General features: G+C 41.5%; 1 protein-coding gene across 2 annotated transcripts in view; it reads left to right on the top strand.

Annotated features, from left to right (window-relative positions):
- Positions 1–25,761, top strand: part of mylk4a (myosin light chain kinase family, member 4a) — a 61,979-nt gene extending 36,218 nt beyond the window's left edge. For both annotated transcript variants that reach the window (XM_077242058.1, XM_077242057.1), the window contains 8 exons: positions 6,946–7,087; positions 7,236–7,306; positions 7,410–7,538; positions 7,825–7,977; positions 9,231–9,309; positions 9,396–9,450; positions 9,567–9,750; positions 25,459–25,761. In XM_077242058.1, the coding sequence (XP_077098173.1) occupies positions 6,946–7,087; positions 7,236–7,306; positions 7,410–7,538; positions 7,825–7,977; positions 9,231–9,309; positions 9,396–9,449 (628 nt within the window). In that variant the 3' untranslated portion in view covers position 9,450; positions 9,567–9,750; positions 25,459–25,761. The remainder of the gene's footprint in view (positions 1–6,945; positions 7,088–7,235; positions 7,307–7,409; positions 7,539–7,824; positions 7,978–9,230; positions 9,310–9,395; positions 9,451–9,566; positions 9,751–25,458) is intronic.
- Positions 25,762–25,980: the final 219 nt, after the last annotated feature.

The raw sequence follows: 25,980 nt of genomic DNA, 5'->3' as shown, positions 1-25,980 counted from the left end.
CTCTTTCTCGCTCTCTTATCTCTCTGACAGCCAGTGAAACACAAACCTGTCTCCCCTCATTCACTCGTTTCATTTGCTCCGGAGGAATATTGTTGGAGTTACAGGACTTGAATTTCAGCATGGGATTGCTTGTATTGTGCATAATTTTACACATTCCCGCAGATTTTGTTCTCACACCCAATGTGCATCACAAAAAGCCGCCACTCAGTACTAAATTGAGTTCCCATCCAAAAGGGAACTCGCGTTGCGTCCCCTTTGGGCCGCTAGGTAGAAAGCCTTGGGCGTGACTGGTGTCTGAAGTGGAAATCTAAACACGACAATGAACTTGACATTGACAGGCGGCAGCCCCATTTTAATTTTGGTTGGTTGTTTTTATATTGTAGCACTTAGGGATTTTGCTTAAATATAAAGTGTGTTACAAATAAAATGTATTATTATAATTATTTATGAGGACGACGATGTTTCCGACGACGCTCTCAGCCCGCCTGCCCCACATATGACAGTTGTTGGACGTTACGTTCGTGCACCGCGGATAGGTTAGATCGGCCATTGGAGACGCAAGAAGCGCGCGGCCGCCTCGATGACTTTTTTTCTCGGGGCATAAACCACCAGCTCGTACGAGTCTTCCTTTTTTCCCAGATCTTCACACTGAGGTGCAGAGATCTTGGAAAAAGACATATTCTGCAAGCATCCAGCGTTCACAGGCGTTGCCAGGCCTCCTCTCGCTATAGAGAGTCGTGTTATAGAGGACCAACACCAGGATAGCGATATCAGATAGTAGGCTCTGTGAGCCTCCTTGTAAGCTGTCAGAGCTTACAAGGAGGCCTCCGCTCCTCAGAGCTCCGCCTGGATAGCGATATCAAGTGGAAAGGCTCGAAAGGGAACGTCCAAGTTTACACATGTAACCATGGTTCCTTGAGAATTGGGAACAAGACGCTGCGTCCCTTTGCCATGCTTCCGGCATTCCTGCACACGTCTCCTGAAGACAAGAAGTGGATGACATATTGCACATGTGCCCTTTTATACTCTCGTCTCACCTGTCTCACCTGTACCCTTTTATACTCTCGCCTCACCAGTCTCACCTGTACACCACTTCACCTGTAGTGTAGTGATGGGCCACCGCCTGCCAATGTCAAGTTCATTGTCATGTTTAGATTTCCACTTCAGACACCAGTAACGCACAAGGCATTCCTCACTGCAGGATACCCTAAGGCAGACCCCAAGGGGACGTAACAGTATAATGGATCCGTGCGTCAGGTCTTAAAATGACAGCAGCCTAATATACTTTTCCCCCTTTTTTTATTCCATAATTATAATACAGTACAAAAGGAAATAATACAGAACATTGGACACGAAGATGTGGGGATAAAGAGAAAAGGCGAAAAAAAAGGAAAAATTACAATTTACATAAAACGTCTCGGTTACGTATGTAACCCTAGTTCCCTGATAGGGAACGAGACGCTGCGTCAAATGCTGTGGGAACGCCCCTGCGTTGTGCATCATGAAGCACGTATGGAAATCAGCCCAATGGAGAGATGGAACGTCATAGGCGGGTGACATCATTGACCAGGAAACTATAAAGCACCACATAAACACAAGCGCAACAGCTTCTGATAGGCCTGAAGGAAGCGCTAGCGGGAATGCTGGGAGTATGGTGGAATGACGCAGCGTCTCGTTCCCTTTCAGGGAACTACGGTTACATACGTAACCGAGACGTTCCCTTTCAAGGGAACTCGAGCTGCGTCAAACGCTGTGGGAACGCTAATACCCACGTCGCCATAAGACCAAGTGACCGCCATGAGAGAACTAGCGCACAGAGGACGAGAGCACCTGTGCCCCAGGGGTAGAACTTAAGTCTAGGTCGTAGAACTTAATGAAAGTATGCGGTGAAGACCATCCAGCCGCATCACAAACGTCACTGAGGGAAACTCCTGACAGTAAGGCTTTAGAAGCCGCCATACTCCTGGTAGAGTGGGCTGGTACAGCCAAAGGTGAAGGCTGACCAGCCGACTCATAGGCAAGTGAGATAGCCTCGACCACCCACTTGCTCATTCTCTGTTTAGACGCGGGACACCCCTTCTTGGGTGGCCCAAAGCACACAAATAGTTGTTCTGACTTCCTCCACAGGGCAGTTCTGTGGACAGAGGGGTCTAACGCCCTAACAGGGCAGAGTAAATTAGGTTTCTCCTGGTCAGACGACAGAAATGGAGGAGGACAAAAGGCCTGCAGAACTGTAGGTCTAACAACATTAGTAGGGACCTTTGGAACGTAACCTGGTTTAGGATGCAGAAAAGCCTTAACCATGCCAGGCGAAAATTCCAGGCACGAGGGTGAAACCGACAGAGCCTGCAAATCTACGATTCTCTTTAGTGAGGAGATAGCAAGAAGAAAGATAGTCTTAAACGTGAGAAACTTCTCAGGAACTTATTCGATAGGTTCAAGAGGAGCTAGGGAAAGACCTTCTAATACGATGGCCAGATCCCAGGCCGGCACCCTCGTACGAACTGCTGGCCTCAGCCTCAGCGTGCCACGAAGGAAACGAGTTATAAGCGGATGTCTCCAAAGAGAAACTCCACTGAAAGGGACGTGGTAAGCAGCCAGTGCCGCCACATACACCTTTACTGTGCAGGGGGATAGCCCTGTGGAGAAGCGCTCCTGCAGGAATTCCACCACTGCACCCACTGGGCAGTTAACTGGGTCCTGCAGGTGCTCTCCACACCAAGAAGTGAAGAGTTTCCACTTAAAGGCATAAAGCTTCCTCGTGGATGGAGCTCTGGAGTGAAGAATGGTCTCAACAACCTCGGTTGAGAGACCAGAGTTCATGAGCTGGGCCCCCTCAGAGGCCAAGCCCACAATACTGGGCGGGCGTGAAATATCATGCTGCCCACCTGAGAGAGTAGATCCCTCCTGACCGGGAGCTCCAAGGGAGAGCCGCCCAGGAGAGAAATCAGGTCCGCAAACCATACTCGGGCCGGCCAGAACGGGGCTACTAATAGTAGGCTGACCCCGTCCCGGCGAACCCTCTCCAGAACTCCAGGTAGCAGAGCAATCGGGGGAAAGGCGAACAGGCGTGACCTCGGCCACGGCTGCACCATAGCGTCCAACCGCAGAGGGGCTGGATGGCTGATGGAAAACCACAGATGACAATGCGTGGTCTCCTTGGAAGCGAATAGGTCCACCTCGGCGCGACCGAAACTCAACCAAAGGAGCTCCACCACCTCGGGATGGAGTCTCCAATCCCCCGGCCCCTGTCTCGACAGGGAGTCTGCTACCACATTCAAATACCCAGGAAGATACATTGCTCTCAGAAATAGTAACCTCCCTTGGGACCACAGGAGGATCTGACGGGCCAACTTGTAAAGCCGGCGAAACCGCAGGCCCCCCTGATGATTTATATAAGAGACCACCGACGTGTTGTCTGACTGAACTAACACATGATGACCTCTCAGGTCTGCTAGGAAGTGTTTCAGAGCCTGGAACACCGCCAACATCTCTAGACAATTTATAAGCCGTGGTAGATGATGGTCCTGCGACAGCCCTTGGGCTGGACGACCACTCGTGACCGCCCCCCACCCTGTGAGGGAAGCATCCGTCGTTAGCATTAGGCGACGACAAAGAGCCCCCAACACAGGCCCTTTGAATAGGAACCAAGTTTGTTTCCACATGACCAGAGCACGAAGGCAGCGCCGCGTGACTTTGACCGTGCGGAGCGGATTTCCCCTCGGGGAGAATCCCTTGGTCCTGTGCCACCACTGTAGCAATCTCATGTACAACAGGCCGCAAGGTATAACGTCAGACGCTGCTGCCATCAGACCCGACAGTCTCTAAAACTGTTTTACAGTAAGTAGCTGGCCTAGCTTTACTTGTTTTACAGCTGAGAGAATCGAAACGATGCGGGTCGGAGCGAGTCGTGCCTGCATCGAAACCGAAACCCAAACGACACCCAGAAAAGTGGTCTTCTGAGGAGATAATGCACTTTTCTTTACGTTCAGCCTCAACCCCAACTTCCTGATATGAACGAGAACGACATCTCAATGTCGAACCGCCATCTGCTCTGTCTGAGCTAAAATCAACCAATCGTTGATGTAATTGAGGACACAAACACCCTGAAGCCTCAGGGGCACTAGTGCTGCGTCCATGCATTTCGTGAAAGTGCGGGGAGATAAAGCTAGGCCAAACGGAAGAACCCTGTGCTGGTACACCTCACCCCGAAGGCGAACCTCAGGAACTTCCTGTGTTGTGGAATGATGGAAATGTGGAAGTACGCGTCCCTTAGATCTATCGTGACAGACCAGTCCTCGGATCTGATTTGTGGCACGATCTGCTTGATAGTGAGCCTTTTGAATTTTGGCTTCCCTACCGAGCGATTCAATAGGCGCAGGTCTAAAAATGGACGCAACCCCCCATCCTATTTTGGAACGATGAAATATCGGCTGTAATAGCCTGACTCCACACTGGGAGGAGGAACGCGTTCTATCGCCTCCTTTTGAAGGAGTGCTTTCACCTCTTGTTCCATAACCAGAGCCTGCTCGGGGCCCACCACTGTAGGCAGAACCCCTCTGAATCTTGGTGGACGACACCTGAATTGGATAGCATAATCCCTTTCTATTGTCTGCAGGACCCAATGAGATATTTTTGGAAGGCTTTTCCACTCTGCCAGAAATTCTACTAATGGTACCAGTCTCTCAAGACTGGCCTCTGGTGTAACTTGAGCAGCAAACGCAGCACCCTGTAACGGCACACCGGCAGGGAACAACTGGTCTAACCGCTCTGAAACCCTCCTCAGAGGGAGCGAGCGTCCCTCGGGAAATCGCTCGCTGGGACCGTCTGCGCCCCGGCATGAAGGCGGGGTTGGCAGAACGGGCCCCTGAGGGCACAGAGGAAGAATGGGCAACGTAGAAAGAGGTGAACACCTTTCCGCCTCGGTGGGGACCACCCTCAGTGTCCTGCGCACCGTGACGCCAGGAATTCTTCTTAGCCGAAGCTTTCTTAGCTAATATAACTGTCCTCAGATCAGTTCTATTACTGGGAGATTTCGGCTGAGAGTGCCGCGGCTGAGCCCACTGTCCAGCAGGGGGAGCACGAGACGCGACACTCTGCTTCAGCGCCCTATATGATGAGCTCGCAGACGGCCGGGGCTGCTCCCGCCCAGCAGCCCCAGGGACATGAATTTTTAAAGGGAGAAATTTCTTAAAAGCTGTTGTTTGCTTTTCCTTCTCCTGGAATTTATTGATGACAGAATTTACAACATCGCCAAATAAACCCAGGGGGGAGAGAGGAGTGTCTAAAAGGAAAGCTTTTTCTTTTCTTTTATATTTGTCTGATTTAACCACAGATGTCTTTCTGCGGCCACCAGAGCTGCCATAGATCGACCCACTAGCTTGGCCGACTCTCTGGTTGCGCGCAGGGATAAATCAGCAGCCTGACGCAGTTCGCGAACCACGTCAGCACTGACCTCCTCACTCTCACTCACGTCCCTCAGCAGGTCAGCCTGGTATGCCTGCATAATAGACATAGTATGCAGACATGACGCAGCCTGACCCGCCGCCGAATACGCTTTTAAACCGAAATAAAACCTAAGAGGCTTGGTGGGTAATGCCGGTGCCTTAACAGATGACGCAGCCTCGAGGGAGAAAAAAACTCGCAAGCGTCTCTTCCACGCGAGGCATAGCCGAATAACCATATGATTTTGCCCCCACAATATTAGAATATGTTGAAGTCTGGGGACTAAACACTCTACATGACACCGTTTTTTTCCACGATTTCGACACCTCAGTGTGGAGATCGGGAAAAAACGGTAAGCACCGGCGTGGAGGTTGCACTCGTGACGGCAAAAATCTCTCATCTAATTTTGATTTAGAAACAGACTCCTGTCTAGTCACTGGCCATACAATGCTGAGTTTTTCTACAGCTCTTGTTAATACCTCCACTAGCTCATCACTTTCGGGAGTGTAAGGTGGTGAATCCTCCACATCTCCCTCATTTATAACTGGTGCCTCAGCCCGAGCGGAAGAAACCGCAGCGCGTGCTTCCGAACACGGGACTGAGGCACTGGATCTCACAGGTGAAGGGAGAGATAAGGAAGAGCCCGTCTCTAACCCCGCTGAGAGATCCATCTGCGATCCCCACGATACGCGTCGTCGCTCTGCCTCGGCAAGAGCGGGACCTGAACCGCGGGGAGAGCGCACCGAACCGCTCTCCTCGAAGAGCGCCCGGCGGGAGCGGAGCGTCCTTAATGGCAGACGCTCGCAATGCTCACAATCAGCTCCCTCGAGAGCTGACTGGGCGTGCTGCACTCCCAAACAAACAAAACACAAAGAACGTGTGTATCCCCACTCGTAAAATAACGCGAGCAGGGAGGGACACACTTACTAAACTGCTGTTCGTTCGCCATATCTCTCTTAATATATATATATATATATATAAATTGTTTGTGTGGTGCAGAGTATGTAAAGACAGACAATATTCACACAGGGACAGATTCACACATAGCACGACTGAAGGCACAGAAAGCTGTTGCGCTTGTGTTTATGGGGTGCTTTATAGTTTCCTGGTCGATGACGTCACCCGCCTATGACGTTCCATCTCTCCATTGGGCTGATTCCATACGTGCTTCATGACGCACAACGCAGGGGCGTTCCCACAGCGTTTGACGCAGCTCGAGTTCCCTTGAAAGGGAACTTGTTCTATAATATAGGATGTTTTCAAATTTGTTTAATTGGAAGGATTTTTTGAAGTGATGACAATAATAACTGTAAATCATAAGCAGCCTAATATACCTGTTGAGATAATATTAAAAATATCTATATGGGCGTTTTTCCCCATGGAATCGATGGCCAGTGAAAATGCTGACTGGCTAGTAACTTTGGCAAACCGCTAGCCAAAGTGGCTGTTGTTTAAAAAAGCAAGGACTGGAAAGCTAATTTTGTGGTGATTCTTTACCAGTGTTGATGGAGGAGAACTGTTCGATAGAATCATTGATGAGAACTACAAGTTGACGGAGCTCGACACAGTGATGTTCATCAGGCAGATCTGCGAAGGCTTGCGCTACATGCACAAAATGTACATCCTCCATCTGGACCTAAAGGTGCAACCACAGATGCAATGCAAAAATAAAAACACTTCAATCTTAAAATATGGCCCTCGCAGGAGGGAACCAGCCGACATTCCTCTTAGTTTTAAAACAAATAACCTCAGTAACCTTTATAACCCATGTTGTTTCTTCTGGCTGGCAGCCAGAAAACATTCTTTGTGTCAGCAGAGTAACTAATAAAGTCAAGATCATCGACTTTGGACTTGCGAGGAAGTAAGTATGGTCACGGCACTGTTGTCTTTGATACAAAAATATGTGCAACATCATGGATAGTATGTAGTGTGCATTTAAATTGGGAAACATTCATTGTCTTCAGGTATCAGCCCAGGGAAAAGTTACGAGTGAATTTCGGCACGCCAGAGTTTCTCTCGCCTGAGGTGGTCAACTATGATTTTGTGTCGTTCAACACGGACATGTGGAGCCTGGGCGTTATTACGTACATGCTGTAAGTTGCATAAGCTGTCAGGTATACTCTGAAAATGTTCTAGCTCAATTAAAATGATCACTTTAACAAAACTTCTCCATTTTATTTTTAAATGATTAACTTAAAAAGTTTTTTTTTTTTTTTTTTTACATTTTAGAATAGTACGTTTTACAATAAAATACTACAAAAGTTCAGGGTTAATTCAATGTGTTATTTTCCATTTATCAGTATTTTTTGTGTGTAAATGTAAATTGCATCAAAGAGAATCCTACACCATTTTTTTCAGTGTATAAATTATGTTTTATAGGCTCAGTGGTTTGTCACCCTTCCTTGGAGACAATGAGAATGAGACACTAAATAACATTTTGGCCTGCCAGTGGAACTTTGAGGAGGATGAATTCTCAGAAGTCTCGCCAGAAGCCAAGGATTTCATTTCCAAACTCCTTGTGGTAGATAAAAGGTATACAGGAGAATCGTATGTGTATTAAAGGGGCTATATGTAAGAATGTTCATGTATTAATTGCTGTATTGCCAATGTGTGAACAGCTTGCAACGAAGCTTAAAAAACGAGACCTTTCCCCCGACTTTCTGGGTTGTCCATGAAAACCTGTAGACTGATTAATGTAAAGGACGCTGTTTCACGGGCAAAATCCAAAGGATGTGATGAATACGCTCCTGAGAGACTCTCTTCCGTTCAATTACATATGAAATTAATGCGTATACAATGTTCCGGATAACACCAAAAGATGTACAGTATTCTGTACTGTAATGTCAATGTGCCATGCAAAGAAACGGGATTAATTCATTTAAACTATTTTCTCACATAGCAAGATCTATATAGTCTATAGTCTCAGATATACTTTATAATCAAGCTATCATAAGAGTGTCATTTTAATGACCTCATCTCTCGACATGATTCCGGTGAATTGCAGAGCTGGTCCAAACATACACATCGCTATGAACAGATGGTTGCTTTACTGCTGTTTTCTCACCACTGTCATTTTTGTTGTGATTACTTTCTTATTGAGAGGAAAGAGTGGACCACCTATTTACATATTCATCTAAACGTCGCTCTCAGCAGTGTGGGCCGCGTCTCGATATCCATTAACAGTAGGCTATATCACTGGTATTTTTAACTTATTTTGACTTATAAGCAAATAATGAAAAATAACTTTGCCGTGAGTATATCGGGGCCTTGAATCAAGTTCAGTCTCTTGTACGTTACGTGAGCACAAGAGCAATAAGTTGCTGGCTGCAGTTCACTTAATGGCCACCGGTGTCACTAATAACAAGGGTTTCTGAATTCTGCATATATCCCCTTTAAAGAGACATTCAACTGGTTTTGCATTATTTTGCTATCCTAATATTGCAGTCACATTAGGGAATATTATTATGTTGGTCAGCTTGGCGAATTCACATGACCAACTTGAACATGAACAAAATCTGAGTGATGATTGTGTTTTTTTGGCCCTCATGCAAACCCCCTGAAATTTCGCTACTTGTGACCTCATCTTAACTATGCATGATTATATGTTCGTTATTATATGCATCGTTGTTCCATCCGATCATGTCAGAAAATACCTGTGACCCATTTTGGATTGCATTCAGCTAGTTTAGAGCCACTGTCTCATACGATAATGGCATTAGTTCATGGTTTGGAACCTAAACCCTTTCTTTTATGTCCATGGCTGTTCTTTCTGTGTGTTTGTGTAGTTGGAGGATAGGAGCAACAGAAGCATTGAAGCACCCATGGCTGTCGGATTCAGTCGTCCATTTCCGCCTGCATGAGAAGGTACAGTCTGCGTTTCATTGTCAAATTGTTCTGTTGAAGTACGGGATTTCTTTGAGCTTCTAAGAGTGACTTGGTTTTCTTAACAGAAAAATATGTGCCGTTCGCGCAGAAACTCCTGTCTGCCTCCACCAGAGAGTTAATGTAAGTCCATTGTCAATATATCGTAGTCTAGATAATATATTGTTAAATGTATGCTATTTGTGTGTCCGGAAGCGACATTATGATATTTGACCACTTTTTTTGGTTTCCTCTTTTAGAGGGACCAAGCCTGCTGTGGAACCATGAGGATTACTGGACATTATATTGCCATTTCACTATATGTTTCCCATTAACATTTTGTTAGTTGATGGAAATTCTTAAACTACAACTCTGTCACATACAATTGATCCTATCCCAGGATTTGAAATGAAGAGAAGGTGGAATCGATTTGGCAGATTCCAGGTTCATATGCTGATTTTTGAATATGCCCGATCACTTGTTTTGAGGCACTAGGAAGTTCAGTTCAAAGGCCAATATATATATATATATATATATATATATATATATATATATATATATATATATATATATATATATTATAGGAATATATTTAGGAAATAAGCAGTATAGGAAATATGCACAAAAAAAACATACTTGAACCATTTAATACGTTTTATTAAGGGCATTTAAAGGGGACATATCATGCTTTAAAATCGTTCCTTTTTATATATAAATCATACATTTGTGGTCTATATAAAGAGGAACTGCAATGCTTGGGTCTGAATTCCTCATTATTATAGCTCCACAGGCCCCTTTTCTAATGTGCGTCTGAGAGCAACTCGTTTTGGTGCGGTCTCTTTAAATGCAAATGAGACACTTCATACCCCGCCCCCTCTCCAGGTTGCAGAGGTGACACTCGTTACAACTCCACCCCGTTCGGCCATTTTTGTAGTTTGATAGCAGAGATATGATTATCTATTAACGTTATTTACAGCTTACATAAGTGCTCTGTTCGTCGTCTCCAAAGATACAAGGAATTGACCCCTCAATCAGACAAAGTCTATCGGCAAATCCTTCTTTATGCTGAAGTAGTTATCCTTGAAGTGCTTCGCTCACACAAAAATGACTTTACCCACAGATGTGGGTACATTTCCATGAAAAATAAAACTCAACAAGGCACTTCGAAGAGGTTCTGATGCTGTGAGACGGTGTAATGAAGCGTGTGGGTTACCACATCCAACAACCGAACATTTTGACTTATCCTCTCGTAACTTCTGCATCCTTGAGCTTGGACTACAAAATCTCAGCGAGAAATTAAAATGGCGGATTGCTCGAAGTGTTGGGCCGGGAGTCGATGTCCTTATTTGGCAGTTCCGCAGCAAATACTGTGACGTAATTGTTCAAAAAAAACGTCATAGAGAATAGAATAATCGGAACAGGTTGCAAAATATGACCAAAACAGAATATAAAGATATCAATGAATAATAATAATAATAATAATAATACATTTATTTTGTATAGCGCCTTTAAAATTTGCTTTCTCAAAGCGCTTTACAGACAAACATAACAACAGAAAAGAAAAGCAACACACTTTAAACACAAAAATAAGCAGGTAAAATAAATAAGCAGGTAAAATAAGTAATCAGATAAAAGCAATCCTAAAATAAATTGTTTTAAGAAGAGATTTAAAAGTCACTAATGTATTTGCTTCCCTAATGTCAGCCGGGAGAGAATTCCAGAGCTTGGGTGCAGCGAAGGAAAATGCTCTATCACCCCTAGAACGAAGCCGCGTCTTGGGAACAACCAACAGACCACTCTGAGAGGAACGCAGATTACGAAATGGTGTATAAGGCAATAAAAGATCAGTCAAGTATTGAGGAGCCAGATTATGCAAAGCCTTATATGCCAGCATAAGGATTTTAAAATCAATACGGTACCTGACAGGGAGCCAGTGCAAAGACTCCAAGACAGGGGTAATATGATCCCTAGCCCTGACCCCAGTCAATACTCTGGCAGCCGAATTTTGCAGATATTGCAGTTTGTCGATTGATGATTTAGATACACCAGCTAGGAGACCATTACAATAGTCAACACGTGAAAAGATAAAAGAGTTTATCAACCTCTCAGCAACTGTAAAGGACAGCATAGGACGTAAACGTGCTATATTTCTGAGGTGATAAAAGGATGTCTTAACCGTATTCTGCACAAAAGGCTCAAAAGACAGTGTGACATCAAATATGACACCAAGGTTTTTTAGTTTGCTTTGAAACTCCAGGGCAACACCATCAACTGACAGAGTGAGAGACCCAGCCTTTCGCAGTTGATGAGGAGAGCCAAGGAGCATAATTTCGGTTTTAGAGCCATTTAAAGACAGGAAACTATTAGACATCCAACTCTTGATCTCAGTAATACAATTGGAAAGATGCGCAGCATCCACTTGCGGACCCGGTCTTGAATGGATATAAATCTGTGTATCATCAGCATAAAAGTGATAGTTAAGGTCAAGAGATCTTAATAGTTGACCAAGTGGATAGATATACATACTAAAAAGTAAGGGACCCAATACTGACCCCTGTGGGACACCAGTATGAACAGCACCAACTTTGGACCTATAGCCACCCATAAAAACAAATTGACTGCGGTCAGTAAAATATGACTTGAACCAGCCAAGAACTGTCTCTGACAAACCAAATACTTTTTCAAGACGATAAAGTAACAGTGCATGGTCAATTGTATCAAATGAAGCCCCTGAAGAGACTAATTTAAACTTTTCTGTACTTATAAACACTCCAAATATACAACAAAATGCATTTACGGGCTAAAAAAGGGGATTTAGCATGATATGTCCCCTTTAATGACAACATAGCTTTTGACTATTATAAATCTAAGTTCAACAGCACACAGCTTTTAGTTATGGTTTTCATATCTTGTGAATTTCAGCAGTTTACGTAAACATTCTATGACCAGCACACTTTACCTCCTCTTTTCAAAACAACTAAACAAAACACAATAATGCTTTAACAAGCTCCATCTCTGGAACATTATGGTTTTCAAGCTTCATCAGTGGTATGCTGATTTTTCAATATGCCTAATATAATAATTGAAATATACCTGAATTATAAGGGAATATCAGAGATTATTGACTCAAGATTGTTATCACAAATGTTGTTTTAGGTTTAACATGTTCTATGGGAAGGCAAAGGGATGCAAGCTGTGATTTTGACAGAAAACAGAAAAATTATTACGTTAAAGCTAAAATATATTCATATAGTTTTTTCACTTTATGTTTTGAATGTTGAGTATGTATCATTAAATTATATGCACTTTAGAACATTATTTATTTTTAAAAAAATATGTAAACGATCTTAATAGATTTTAAAAGCAAGTCTAGTTTTAGAGAATTTGTTTTATAACAATGTCTGTTTCATGTAAACATGAATGAAGAATATCGTAGAATTAAAAAAATATATAATAAGAGAAAAGTCTTACCTTTCTTTTCCTTTATTCAGCTGGTCTTGTAAATGAGATATGAGACAAATATACAATTCAGTTCAGACTACTCTAGGTCTCTTTTCTAATTAGGCAATGAAATTATTTTTGGATTTAAATCTGGATTAAAATTGTATTTTGATTGCTGTTTAAATGATTAACATCACAACTTATTCAGGGAATAAAAATAATTTAAATTAATTATTATTTTTATTTTTTTACTTTATTTAGTTTAGGCAATATTATTGTTTTTGACTTATAAAGCCAGTGGGTCTCATTCATGAAACATTCGTAAATATACGAGTAAATATGTGAGTGATTAGCGCGTAAAGAGACCTTTCCGAAAACTCTTCTCCTGATTCACAAATACTTCGTAACCGTCAGATGTGATAGTGAAATGTGTCCAGTCGTAAATGGGGCGCGCGTACACGCTCATTCTCAATTACCATAAATCCCGCCCATTAAATCCGACTGACAACTATATATATGGGCATCATATTATGACACAAAACGAAGGATTTCAACATGTCTTCACAAAAGCGAATGAAAAAGAAAAATTTCTCAGGTGCAGAAATTGTAATTTTCTCTGAAAATATGCCTTTTGCGCAGCGCTCTATCTACCAAATCTAGCAAAAGTGCTATATCAGCCATTGTACATGTTTCGTGTTATGCCTGATTTTGGAACAATTTCCATAACAATTTAGGGGCTATTAGTTTGCCCAGCCCTATTGAAAGCAATTAATTATTTGATTAAAGTGTTCCGTTTGCAGATGCTATTCCTGGCTCTCATAATAAAAGTAAAAAGAAAAATGTATGTATTTACTATATATAATATTTTTTTCAAAATGCTGTGTAAATATGTATCCGATTAAGGTGAATTAAAATGGAGCCTTATTAATGAGCAAAACGTTCGGATGCTAAGCGCACTATTTACGCGTGGCTGGGAGCAGGTGTAGATTTCTTTCGTATCAACTAACATTTAGAAAATACGAACATTTTAATGAAATCGAAAATTGGCGCCAGAACCACTTTACACACGATTTACACAAAAAAATCGTTCTGCTCGTGTTTCATGAATGAGGCCCAATGCTCTTATTTTACCTTTTTATTTATATATGTAATATGTCTATTTATTCGTTAATAGGGCCAATGTAGAAACATATTGAATGACACTTTCATTTACATTTTTGACACTTACTGTTACGAGACAAAGCATTTCTCCATGAACTAAGGTAAGAATGTAATACACTACAGCATACAAAAGCATGCTAAAAAAGCATGCTTCCATGTCTGTGTTGGATTGTAACACAAGCTTTCAAAGGCACTGAATCCAAATAAAGCAGAGTCGCTCCTCAACCCATTTTTACAGCACTTGCTTGTGTCCAGCAGAGGGCAGGACAGAAGACACTTTCCCACCACAGTTATATGGTTTGTTTTGTCATTCATTACAGAGCTGTTGTTAGACTTCTAAAACTCACTTATAGCATCAGAAGAATGTTCTTCTACCTTTAAAGTTATAGTTTTAATCAAAACAATGATACAAATCATCAATAGCTCTTGAAACATCAATTCTCAGTTTGGCTGGTTAGCATGAACAATTAGCCCAGCTAGTAGATGCTGCACCTTTCTGTACAAAAGCCTGTTCCTCTGTTGATGGTCATACGGAAGTGCTCATGGATTCAGATTAGTAACAGAATATTTAGGCTATATGGCCCAAACTCAGACTGAGGTCCATTGGAGCCCAACATGGAAATAACCACTACAATTTTGCAGTATTTCTAACTTTTTTTGACATGGTGTGTTGGTTGTGCTGTAGGTCCTGCATGATAGGTAATTCATTGGTCTTTATGCGAAATCTTCATGTAATTGCATCTTTATTTGTTGAATTTCTCATATTTGTGATTTAAAGGGGTCCTTTAGTTAGTGTGCAATGTTGAGCATACCAAAGATCGTCAAGGTTATAAAGCTCAAAGTCCACTTCAAAAGAGAGATATTTTATTTAACAGAATCCACTTTTCAAGCACTAAAGTGAACCGCTCATTTGGACTACTGTGCATTTTTTCTGGATCTTATAAAGTCATAATATTACTCATTTAAATAATCCCCACCCACAGAATACCCAGAAAAGTTGGTGAGGCCTGGTTGAGCTGCGCTAGAGAAGACAGTGAGTGTTGTCGCTGTTTTTTCCACCCCGGAGAAAGTTTGTCCTAGGCTGACAGAGTGGCTAAAATGTATTTTAAACAATGTTCCTGAACATTATAACCTCAACGTTTGTCTGTGTGCTGCACATTTTAAAGGAGAACTGCAGACAGATTACAATGCAGACCTGAAAGACATAGCTGTTCCCACAATCTGTTGTTTATGGATCACAACTTGTAAGTATGTCTTATTATTTGTAGTTGCGTTTTCTATTAACAGTTCTAATTATAATTTGATGTAGTTGCTATGATGTAAACGAAGGGCAAAGCTTTGCCTCCGCTAGCCTGCTAACTAACATTACAGTATTGATGTAGTGTTTACTTTAGCTTTTGTAAGCTCTCGCTTTGGTAAGACTGTTCACCGCCCCTAAAGAAAATGAACTATGGTTTTGTGATCGATTACTGTTTGTTTTACCATAGTTTTCTGACCAATATGGTTAAATGGTAGATAACATAGCATCTATAAGAAAATTACAAAAACAACATACTTCTCTGAAACGTCCTCTGAAATACGTTCTGTAAATCAGGCTCGAATTGGTCTGAAATTGACGCCATTGTTAATATTTCCATCTGAGTAGAGCTCGCCCTGCCAATCTAACCAATCACAGCACATTTCGTAAGGGGGGCTTCATCGAAAACGACCCTTTGGACACAGACTGGGAAGAGAGGAGCTGTAATATTGTAAAATTACTCAAAAAAATAATGTAAACAATATTCTAGTACACCCTAAAACGAAGTCACGACGTTGTAAAAGGGCATAATAGAGACTGTTTAACTTGTCACAAGTGAGACTTTATTTTTCACTATTGCTACATACCTTCTCGTTAGTTCTTATCTTTTGGTTCATTTCTTAAGAATAGTTTTATTTATTTTACTTTATTATTTATTTGATTACAATTATGTTACACTTTTTCATCCTATAATTATGGCTTCTGCACGTAGCGCTTTGATCAGTACACAGACGGGGGAGGTACAATCAGTGGCGCAGATAGGATTTTTTAACTGGGGGGGACCGAGCAGTCAGCAAATGATTTAAACTAAATTCGTTATTTTGCGTAATTTGGGCTTTAACTAGTGCTCAAGTAGTTACTTTGCGTAATTTGGGCTAATGATTTGCACTAAAAAGCCATTGGGGGATTCTTATTTGAAATCATGGATAAACAACAATGAACAAAGGTAAACAAAGGCCTACCTGATCACCACTAGCAATGCATGATCATACTATTATTTGACTAGTATGCCAATCACCCACCAAAACTTCATGTCTTCAGCAAAGTATGTTTTGTGGCTGCCCTCCTGCAGATCCTCACTTGCCTGACTAGGGCAGATCTTCAATCCTGCTCCTGGAGGCCCACTGTCCTGCAGAGTTTAGTTCCAACCCTAATCAAACACATCTGAAACACACAGCTCATCAAGCTCTTCAGGATCGCTTGAATATACAAAGGCAGGTGTGCTGAAGCAGGTTGGAACTAAACTGTGGCCCTCCAGGAGCAGGATTGAAGACCTCTGGACTAGGGCCTGCCTTACTGTCATCAGAAATCGCCTGCAGGCCAGGAGGACAACGTTTTAAATCTTATCATTTCAGTTAACCCTCTATACCTCTATAGAATTTCACAACAATGTGAAATACAACATATTCCTGAGAATTAATGGCTAAAGCTACTATTTCAAAAATGTCTAAGAATAACTCAATTTTAAATTTAAGTGTTAATTACAAGTTTGTTGCAATTTATAGATTAGAAATATCTTTCAAATGATGTATGACAAATTAAGAAATGTTTTTCATAGCCCATAATTTAAGAATCTATATCCTCCGTTGCTCCAGTCCGTACAATAGAAAAAACATGATTTCCTGCTATAAGAGGATGTCAAAAGTTTATGTAGGCCTTTATTTGTTGTTTGCATAAACCTTGCACCACACAAATTTACTTATTATGATTATTTTTATAGTGGCTTACACGACAGTGAACATACCTCAGTCAATTTATACAGTACAATGGGTTAAATGATAAGATAAAACATTATTTCCTGACGACGATAAATTGTTTGATTTATCCAACCATTCTTTTTGTGTTCATTCATTATTTGTCTCTGTCCACTCACCTAAATGCATAGTTATGGTCTCCACATTTTGCTGTGTTTACTAAGTGCAAAAGCCTTCTTGCCATTATTGTCAGACTAGCTATTCCCCTTAACAAATCTAATCTGCCATATCTGGGAAAGTCAACAGGAATAGGATACTTACATTGTTTGGTTTTTGAAAAAATGAGGTGATTGTTTTTTGTCTCTTCATTGCCTTTATGTGGCATTTATACAGTCGATTTTTTTCAGTTCAGAAAATCACAGACTCAGCTCAGTCATAGATTGTATATGATCACTATGGTTACCGGTCCGCTCCTACAGGCACGATTGAGGCAGCTACCAGCTCCTCATAGGACCCCGGCGACATCACTCAGGAGTCGTAGCACACACCCAGAAGAGAGTGTAAACGTCGGTGGCATGAGGGCATCGTGTGTTTATTGACAACAGAACAGCGTGTTGTGAGAACGTGGGTACAAACAAAGTAATGGTGACCGGTGTAGATTATTATTGTGTGTCAGCCCGCGTCTGCCCCGACCCGATTCTGAAGCAGCGGCGGGCCGGGACACTACTTTGGCTACTGTACATAGCGAAAACACTGGTTAATCCTCTGTTTTACCGATTTTTGTCGCCTTTCGTAGGGATAGTGAGGGCGGGGGACGGATCGGGTCACTATGAATCTGGGGGGGGTCATGTCCCCCCCGTCCCTAGTGCCATCTGCGCCCCTGGGTACAATAACAATATTGCAGGCCTAAATCAATTTTTATCCGCACTTGACTAGTCACATTTGCAAAAAAATGAATTATCGAAGAGGAAAGGTAATGCAAAGTGTTTAGTGAGGTATTAGGAGGTGCTTTTCTCTGAATATTTACCAATAGTTATGACCATTTCATTTAAGGCAAATACCTTTACCATGCATAACTAATACATGTTTTTATTTATTATAACATGACTCCCACAATCATGTCCTTTCTCTTGGACAGTATGTACTGACTGTTATAGGGTTGCGTAAGCAACATATTCAGACTTTTTCTCACCCTGAATCTGTGGTTGAAAATGAACTGTGTAAATGTACTTTTAGATGGACACACAACTTCCACAGCCTCCAAATAATATACTTCAAGTTCTGAAGAATAACTATTTTTAGTCCATGTGCTTCTTTCTCTCCGTCCTTATAAATATCTATAATACACCATAAGGGCAACAGTATTGGGACTCCTGACCATTACACCAACAGGGACTTTAATGACATTGTATTCTAAATACATAGACATTAATAAGGAGTTGGCCCCCCTTTTATTGATTTCACTTTTCTGGGAAGGCTTTCTACAAGATTTTGGAGTGTTTTTGTGGGAATTTTTGCCCATTCATCCAGTAAAGCATTTGTGAGATCAGTCTCTGATGTTAAATGAGAAGGCCTGGCTCACACTCTCCATTCCAGATCATCCCAAAGGTTCTCGGTGAGGTTGAGGTCAGGGCTCTGTGTGGGCCAGACAAGTTCTTCCCCACCAAAATCTTCCAACTATGTCTTTATGGATCTTGCTTTGTGCACTGGGGCACAGTCATGCTGGAATAGAAAAGGGGCCTTCCCTAAACTGTTCCCACAGACATAGCATAGCAAGATGAGACATAGCATTGTCCAAAATGTCTTGGTATGCTGAACATTAAGATTTGCTAGGCCTAGCCCAAAACCTGAACAACATCCCCATTACATTATACCTCCTCCACCACACTTTACAGTTGCCACAATGCAGTCAGGCAGATAATGCTCTCCTGGCACCCGCCAAATCAAGACTTGCCCATCAGACTAGCAAACAGAGAAGCTCTGTGCTATGCTTGAATTCACTGAGCTCTTCAGAACAACCCATTTTTTCACAGATGTTTGTAAATGCAGACTGCATGGCTTGATTGTATACACCTGAAGCAATGAGTCTGATTGAAACACCTGAATTCCTGAATATCCATATAGTGTATATATTAGTGCTGGGCAACGATGACATTTTTTAATCGCGATTAATCGCACGATTTTCTTGCGATTAATCACATTGTTATGCGCAAAATTAAATAATGACTTCTTAAGTAGTGTATTGCGCACTTTTGATTTAAATGTACTGCTATATACACAAAAGTGCAATAACTTTAAACAAATAAGGTGTTTTTATACCAGCAGTATTCCCTTTACACAGTAATCTCAAATCTCAACTTAAACATTAATGTAATCAAATCAAATATTTAAACAAAGCTATTTGCCACTGCCAGGGCATTACCTTTTATCTAGTTTGTTAAAACGAGTCCAGTTTTCTTGTTTGTTTTTCTGAACAGGTATCAACAGGTATCTTTTATCAGGGAGCAGCAGAAACAGTCTATGTAGTAGTCAGAGGTCATGATCACTACTACAGATATAAGTCGACCAACGTTATTTATAGTATCTTAGGTTTGGTCATGCCATGGTTTCCCACGTAAGATTACATTAAACAGAGTAAAAAAAACAATTGATACTTTATACTCACGCCGTAGCTGTTTAGCGCGCGTACACTTCGGCGTACCCTGATGTGCACCTCTCCAAAAATGTAACGTCAATTCTACGCGTACCGCAAGCGGTGTCATTGCTAGAACCGCTCGGGTTTCACATGCTCCCTCTGCATGTGTAATTGCGGGTCAACGCGGACACTGACGCAGAGATATAAATGAAAACCAACGCGTAGTCTATAGCGTATAGTCTTCGGCGTAAGTCCGACGCAGAAGTATAAATCAGCCAAGAGTGAGGTGAAGTGGTCGAGCACAAGGTGCAGTGACAAGCGGGTGCGTTCCTGTGAAACTGTTGCGGTCATGCTCGTCTCACGCACGCGCCCGCGCCCGCTCGTTGCCGAAGTTGAATCGTCTATAAAGGATATTTTATATTTTATATATATATTTTATAAAGGACGCGCAGCACAAATCATTAGAAGAAAGACTGATCCTCGGCTCACTGTTAGTGAGGTTCCAGAATCTAAATAGTTATTATCTATAGGTTTTATAGGTACTATATCCATAGAGCGCCTGTCATTCACTCGCGGAGCGCAACCCTTTAACTGTTCACCACAGTGAACCTGCCTCTCTCCACTGCTTGTTTGGGTGGGTTATTTGCTGGCTGACCAACATCCCACCCCTCCTGTGATCATGGTTTGACTGTAGGCCTATGTGTATTCAGAGCCAGTGAGCAACGGACTTTCAAAATAATAATTAAAAAAAACTGCGTTAACGTGCGATAAAAAAATTGTCGGCATTAATTAATAAATGCGTTAACGCGATAATAACGCGTTAACTTGCGCAGCCCTAGTATATATGTAATATGGTGACACATTTGCCAATTAAAGAACATTATTTCTGTGAAAATATTTTCCAAAATAGTCTGAACATCATTATTGGCATTGATTAACTCATTGATGAGTCCTCTACACTTTCCTCCATACTCATATTATGTAGAACTTTTACAACGTAAAGCTAGCCGTAATTGCATAATTTAACAATGGTTTTGATAAGAAAAACTGAGAGAAGATAAATGTGGTCAATGAGGCAGGGCGAAGTTCACGTATCCAAACCTGGTCATGTTAATGCCTTATTGTGATTGAATATGCAAACTGTCACTTAGGCAAAACAGGTGAAATCATTTCTGTTCAGGGGATTCTTCATGTGTCTGTTTCACAGGTATGAGTGGCCAGAATGGAATTAGAAGTTTGTCCACTGGATCCCTTTCTTTTTTTACGTCAGTTCTTTCTTGGCTTCTCTCTCTCTCCAGGGTAAAAGGGGGGTTCTGGAAGCACAATCAAAACCAGATGAACGTATTATGGCCTAAAGACAATAAATAACACTGTCAGTGGGACCACCAGCTTTAAGCCTTCATGTGTATACTGTGTTTACACACACAGGCGCGCATACACACACCCATATATATATATATATATATAAAGCTGGTTAGCGTGGGCAGACTCTCACCAGTGGTATGCTGTTTCTCATGTTTTTATTGTTTAATTGAATTATTTTTATAATAATTAATTAATTTACAATTTATATAATTAGATCTAAATTTTAAACCTATAGGCTAAGTGGGCAGAATCATAAATTCTATATCTATAATGTATTGCTATGAAGAGCCCTTCAATTAATGCATTTTAAATAAATAAATAATAGTCTTACAATTTAGCAGGAAATGCAGTTTTGTACAGTAAGGAATTTAAGTGTTTAAGGAATTTAAGTGAATTTAATTTAAGTGGACAGTGAGGTGATTTAATTCCGGATTGATAGCAGATCCACCAAACTGTGGCATGTTGCTCACTCATAGAGCTCATGACCGGTGCAGGCTCCATTGTATGACCTAAATACAGGTTCTCCCAATTGCTTCCTCTTTCAGTCATGTTTAAATTGAGTTTGACTGAGATTTTATTTATTAAAATTGTCTGGGTTATGTATGCAACCTAGGCTCCCTGAGAAGGGGAACAATTTGCTTCGTCAATGATGACATTATGGGAATGCCTCCAGCGTGAGCCAGTGTTTGAAGCATGTCATCAACTAAAATATGGCAGTGACGCAGCTTCTCCTTCTCAGGGAAGTGTTGCATACGTAACCCAGACGTTCCCTTTTGAAGTTGAACTCTACACTGCTTTGATGATTATGCTATGAGAATGTTAATGTAGAACAACAGCCTGCCCACTGTGTTGTGTAGGTTCAACCAACAAGCCAGGCCGTGTCCAAAAGTTGCCACACTGTGTACCTAGTGACCAGGAGCTATGAGTCCGAGGTTTGATATTAGCATCTCAACCCCCTACTAGTCATCCCCAACCTGGAGTTAGAGTCGTCTAGGTGAACTGTACTTATTGTGCCCCCAACAAGGAAGGGCCAAACTAGTTCTGTTATCCCCGTAACTCGACCTCTCGTAGAGACCCGTAATGTGCTACCTGGAACCGACCCGGACCCGTCTATTATTTCAAAAGCCGGACCCGTGCAGATCCGAGAAATGCCATAAATGTGCTACCCCAAACCGACCTGGACCCATCTATTAATTGAAAGCTGGACCCGAACCCGGCGGGAAGACACAGACCCGACTGGACGACACAGACCCGACTGGACCCGATTGTCACATATACCACACTAAATTGCTATTAACAAGTCAATAAACATGTTGGGGTTAAACAAAACTTTTTTGTCTTACCTAAATTTAGTAGCCGTCGTCTCCCTTCCTTGTACCTGACTGTGATGCATTACAATCCTCCGACAAGAAAGTTCTATCCATGTTATTCCTCTCGTTATTCCAAGCTTAATCCACTCATTATTTCAGCTTCAAAATTCCACTTGATGTCACGGTGATGGATGACAAATGCGACCTTTGCGTTTCGACTCAAGTTTACTTGCATAATAACTTTGACTGTTTGGCCTTTTGAACTATAATAATGATTGCTCGTTCAGTGCCATGGCCGCTGACGCTAGCATTATTTATTTGCTATCATCTCTGTGCTCTCTGCGCCGAGTCTGACCACCAAAACTTTAAGATTGAACAAGACGGTTCATATTATTATAAAAATGGGAGAAAGTGTAAAGGACTTATGTAAAGCACAAGCGACTTGGCGGAATAAGTCCCGCCTTTTAAGGAAAAGAGCCAAATGGTAAAGTCATTGTGTCACTGCAGAAGCTCTAGTTGCCATAGAAACATGACGTGCTTAAGACTGCACATTTGCGTTAGATGCCTGGAGCAACCTGAAATATGAGTTTTTTAACGCAATTTGTGTTTTTTTTTAACACCTTTTTCCGGCTTTTCACTTTTCTTATCTTAATTTTAGACCCGGGACCCGAAGTAATAGATTGGGACCTGATCCGGACCCAGCTGACCATTTAAAATATTGACCCAAACCCATACGTGTGGACACGGGTGCTCCGTGTAGACCTCTACTTTGAAACTCATGCAGCACATCTTTCATTAGTGCAAGGTCTTTAACAAAACCTGTGCTGCTGTGTTTCCTCAATAGCCCACTGCATTTTCGTTGATCCAAATCAATGCTGGAAATTTTCTGTGGCAAGTGCTGGAAAGTCCTGCCAAAACAGCTCTGACAGTGCTGGCAACCCAGTGAATAGAGAAAATCTGCCCAATCTTCAGCAGTGAGATGTTGACATGAGTGGCAGCATCATAGAGCAGTCTGCCATTTTTTGGAGATTGGTGATAAAACTTATACCACTTTGAAATAAAGATTTCAAAGTGGTTACATCCAGCTGAATACTTGCATGCATCGTCGACTGCCAACTCTAGCTTGTGTGAACGGAAGTCTTTTCTCAACTTTGCAATCAGTCCACTCTCTCTTCCTGTCATGACTGATGCTCCGTCCGTGGCAATGCTGACCGGGTGTGATTTAAAAATTTTCAAACTGCTGTCAAAAGGGTTTTCTTAAGAGATTGATGCAATGCCTCTGCTTTTGTTCTCTTATCTAGCTCTACAAGATCCAAGAAAAATGTTTTCAATACCCTCTCTATCTGTCACATCTGCTCTCAAATAAATGATTAAATAGATTTCCCAAAGTTACTGCTTTCATCAACTGTCAAATTCACAATCCATCAGTGTACTTCATAGCATATATCAATGACTTTTTCATTTTAGTGGCAATGTGTTCAACCATGTCGATACAAGTATGATCCGATCCGTATGAAGGGTCCATTCTTGCTCCACTGACCTCTTGTAGGCATAATCAGGCTGCTCATTTTACTGAATGCTAATCTCTCTTTTGCCTCAAAGTGGGGGAGTATTGATGGGGAGTATTGATTACTCCATACTTCTAACTGATGTCTCCTGGTATCTGACTTGCTCTGCGCTTTCATTGGTGCTGACCCATTCAGAGCTGTTAGTGGGTTTTTTCTGTTCTGTTCTGAGCTGTTGATGACCTGCTGTTCGGTCTGGGCTGAGCTGCTGTTGGTACAGACCCATATAAAGCTACATTTCCCCTCTTCAGAGGTCTTGTAGCAGCTGAACTCCTGCCACTGTCCTCTGCTAAACTGAATTGGACAGTGCTTGCCTTAGTGGAGGTCCTCTTTACCTGCACTCCAGACAATGCAACATCAGACCGCATCATAGCACAGAAACTGCGCTAGTTAAAATTACAAATGATTTACTTTTAGCTTCTGACCAAGGCTGTATCTCAATACTAGTTCTACTTGATCTTAGCGCTGCGTTCGACACTATAGATCATAAAATACTCTTGACTACAAAACTACACTGGAGTTCAGGGACAGGCATTAAGCTGGTTTAGATCGTACTTATCAGACCGTTATCATTTTGTCTGTTTAAATGGGGAAAAAGCGAAGATAAATGGCGAAGATAACGTCAGTAGACTATGGAGTGCCGCAAGGATCGGTGTTAGGCCCTCTGCTATTCTCAATATATATGCTGCCACTTGGTAATATTATAAGAAAACATGGAATTAATTTCCACTTATGCTGATGACACTCAATTATATATTTCATCACAACCAGATGAAAACACTAACTCATCTAAATTGACAGAGTGTCTCAAAGATATAAAATGCTGGATGACGTGTAATTTCCTGCTATTAAATTCAGATAAAACGGAGGTATTACTTATTGGTCCAAAAAACTACCCACAAAACCTTGTACAATACAACTTTAATTTAGAAGGATGTCCTGTTACTTTATCCACTACAGTAAAAGACCTGGGTGTTATACTAGACCGCAACTTGTCTTTCGAAAATCATATTTCATATGTTACAAGAACAGCCTTTTTCCACCTTAGAAACATTGCTAAGCTACGTAACATGCTATCTGTTTCTGATGCAGAAAAGTTAGTTCATGCATTCATGACCTCGAGACTAGATTACTTTAATCCTTTATTAGCTGGCTGTCCTGAATCCTCAATAAACAAGCTACAGTTAGTGCAAAATGCAGCTGCTAGAGTTCTTACTAGGTCAAGAAAATATGATCATATAAGACCTATTTTATCATCTCTACACTGGTTACCTATTAAGTTCCGTATCAATTACAAATTACTATTACTGACCTATAAAGCCCTAAATGGTTTAGCTCCTGTGTATTTAATGGACCTTCTATCGCCCTACAATCCATCGCGTTCTTTAAGATCACTAAATTCGAGGCTTCTGGTCATTCCTAGGATTCCTAAGTCCACTAGAGGAGGGAGGGCGTTCTCGCATTTAGCTCCTAAACTCTGGAATAGCCTTCCTGATATTGTTCGAGGCTCAGACTCGCTGTCCCAGTTTAAAACTAGATTAAAGACGCATCTCTTTAGCCAAGCATTCACATAATGCTTACCTTTTATACCACTGTTGAATCAGATCGAATGCATTAATATTATGAACAGCAGCTATGCTAATTATCTCCCATCTGCTTTTCTGCTGTTATCTCGGGACGCCAGTCCCGAGGTAAATAGCGTTCGTCAGCTCCGGTTTGTATCCAGCCTCTCACGGAGACTTCAGATGACCCAACACCTGCGATAAGATGACTAAACGCCTTTGAAGAGACGACTCGACGCCTGTGAAGAGACGACTCAACGCCGGCGATATGTTATGCCCTAAATTACTACATGATTAACTAACTGTATTTTTTTCTATGTACATTTCTGAAATGCACATTCTGTAAAGCTGCTTTGAAACAATGCTCACAAAACAAGTATTGTGAAAAGCGCTATACAAATAAATTTGAATTGAATTGAATTGAACATTTTGGTCTCAATACATATTTTTTTAGAAATATGCATAATAAAATGAAATATATACTGTCATTCAAAAGTTTAATAAGATGTGTTAATGTTTTTAAATTATGTCTCTTCAGCTCACCAAAGCTGCATTTATTTGATCCAAAATACAGCAAAAAACGTAATATTGTGAAATATTATTAGACTTTAAAATAGCTGTTTTCTATTGTAAACTGTAACTTA

Source organism: Siphateles boraxobius, unplaced genomic scaffold (genome assembly GCF_051911475.1).
Source record: "Siphateles boraxobius isolate OS27281-9 unplaced genomic scaffold, OSU_SipBor_1 25, whole genome shotgun sequence".
Classification (NCBI taxonomy): Eukaryota; Metazoa; Chordata; class Actinopteri; order Cypriniformes; family Leuciscidae; genus Siphateles; species Siphateles boraxobius.
The sequence above is the reverse complement of the archived record's forward strand: the minus strand, read 5'-3'. Positions and strand labels throughout refer to the sequence as shown.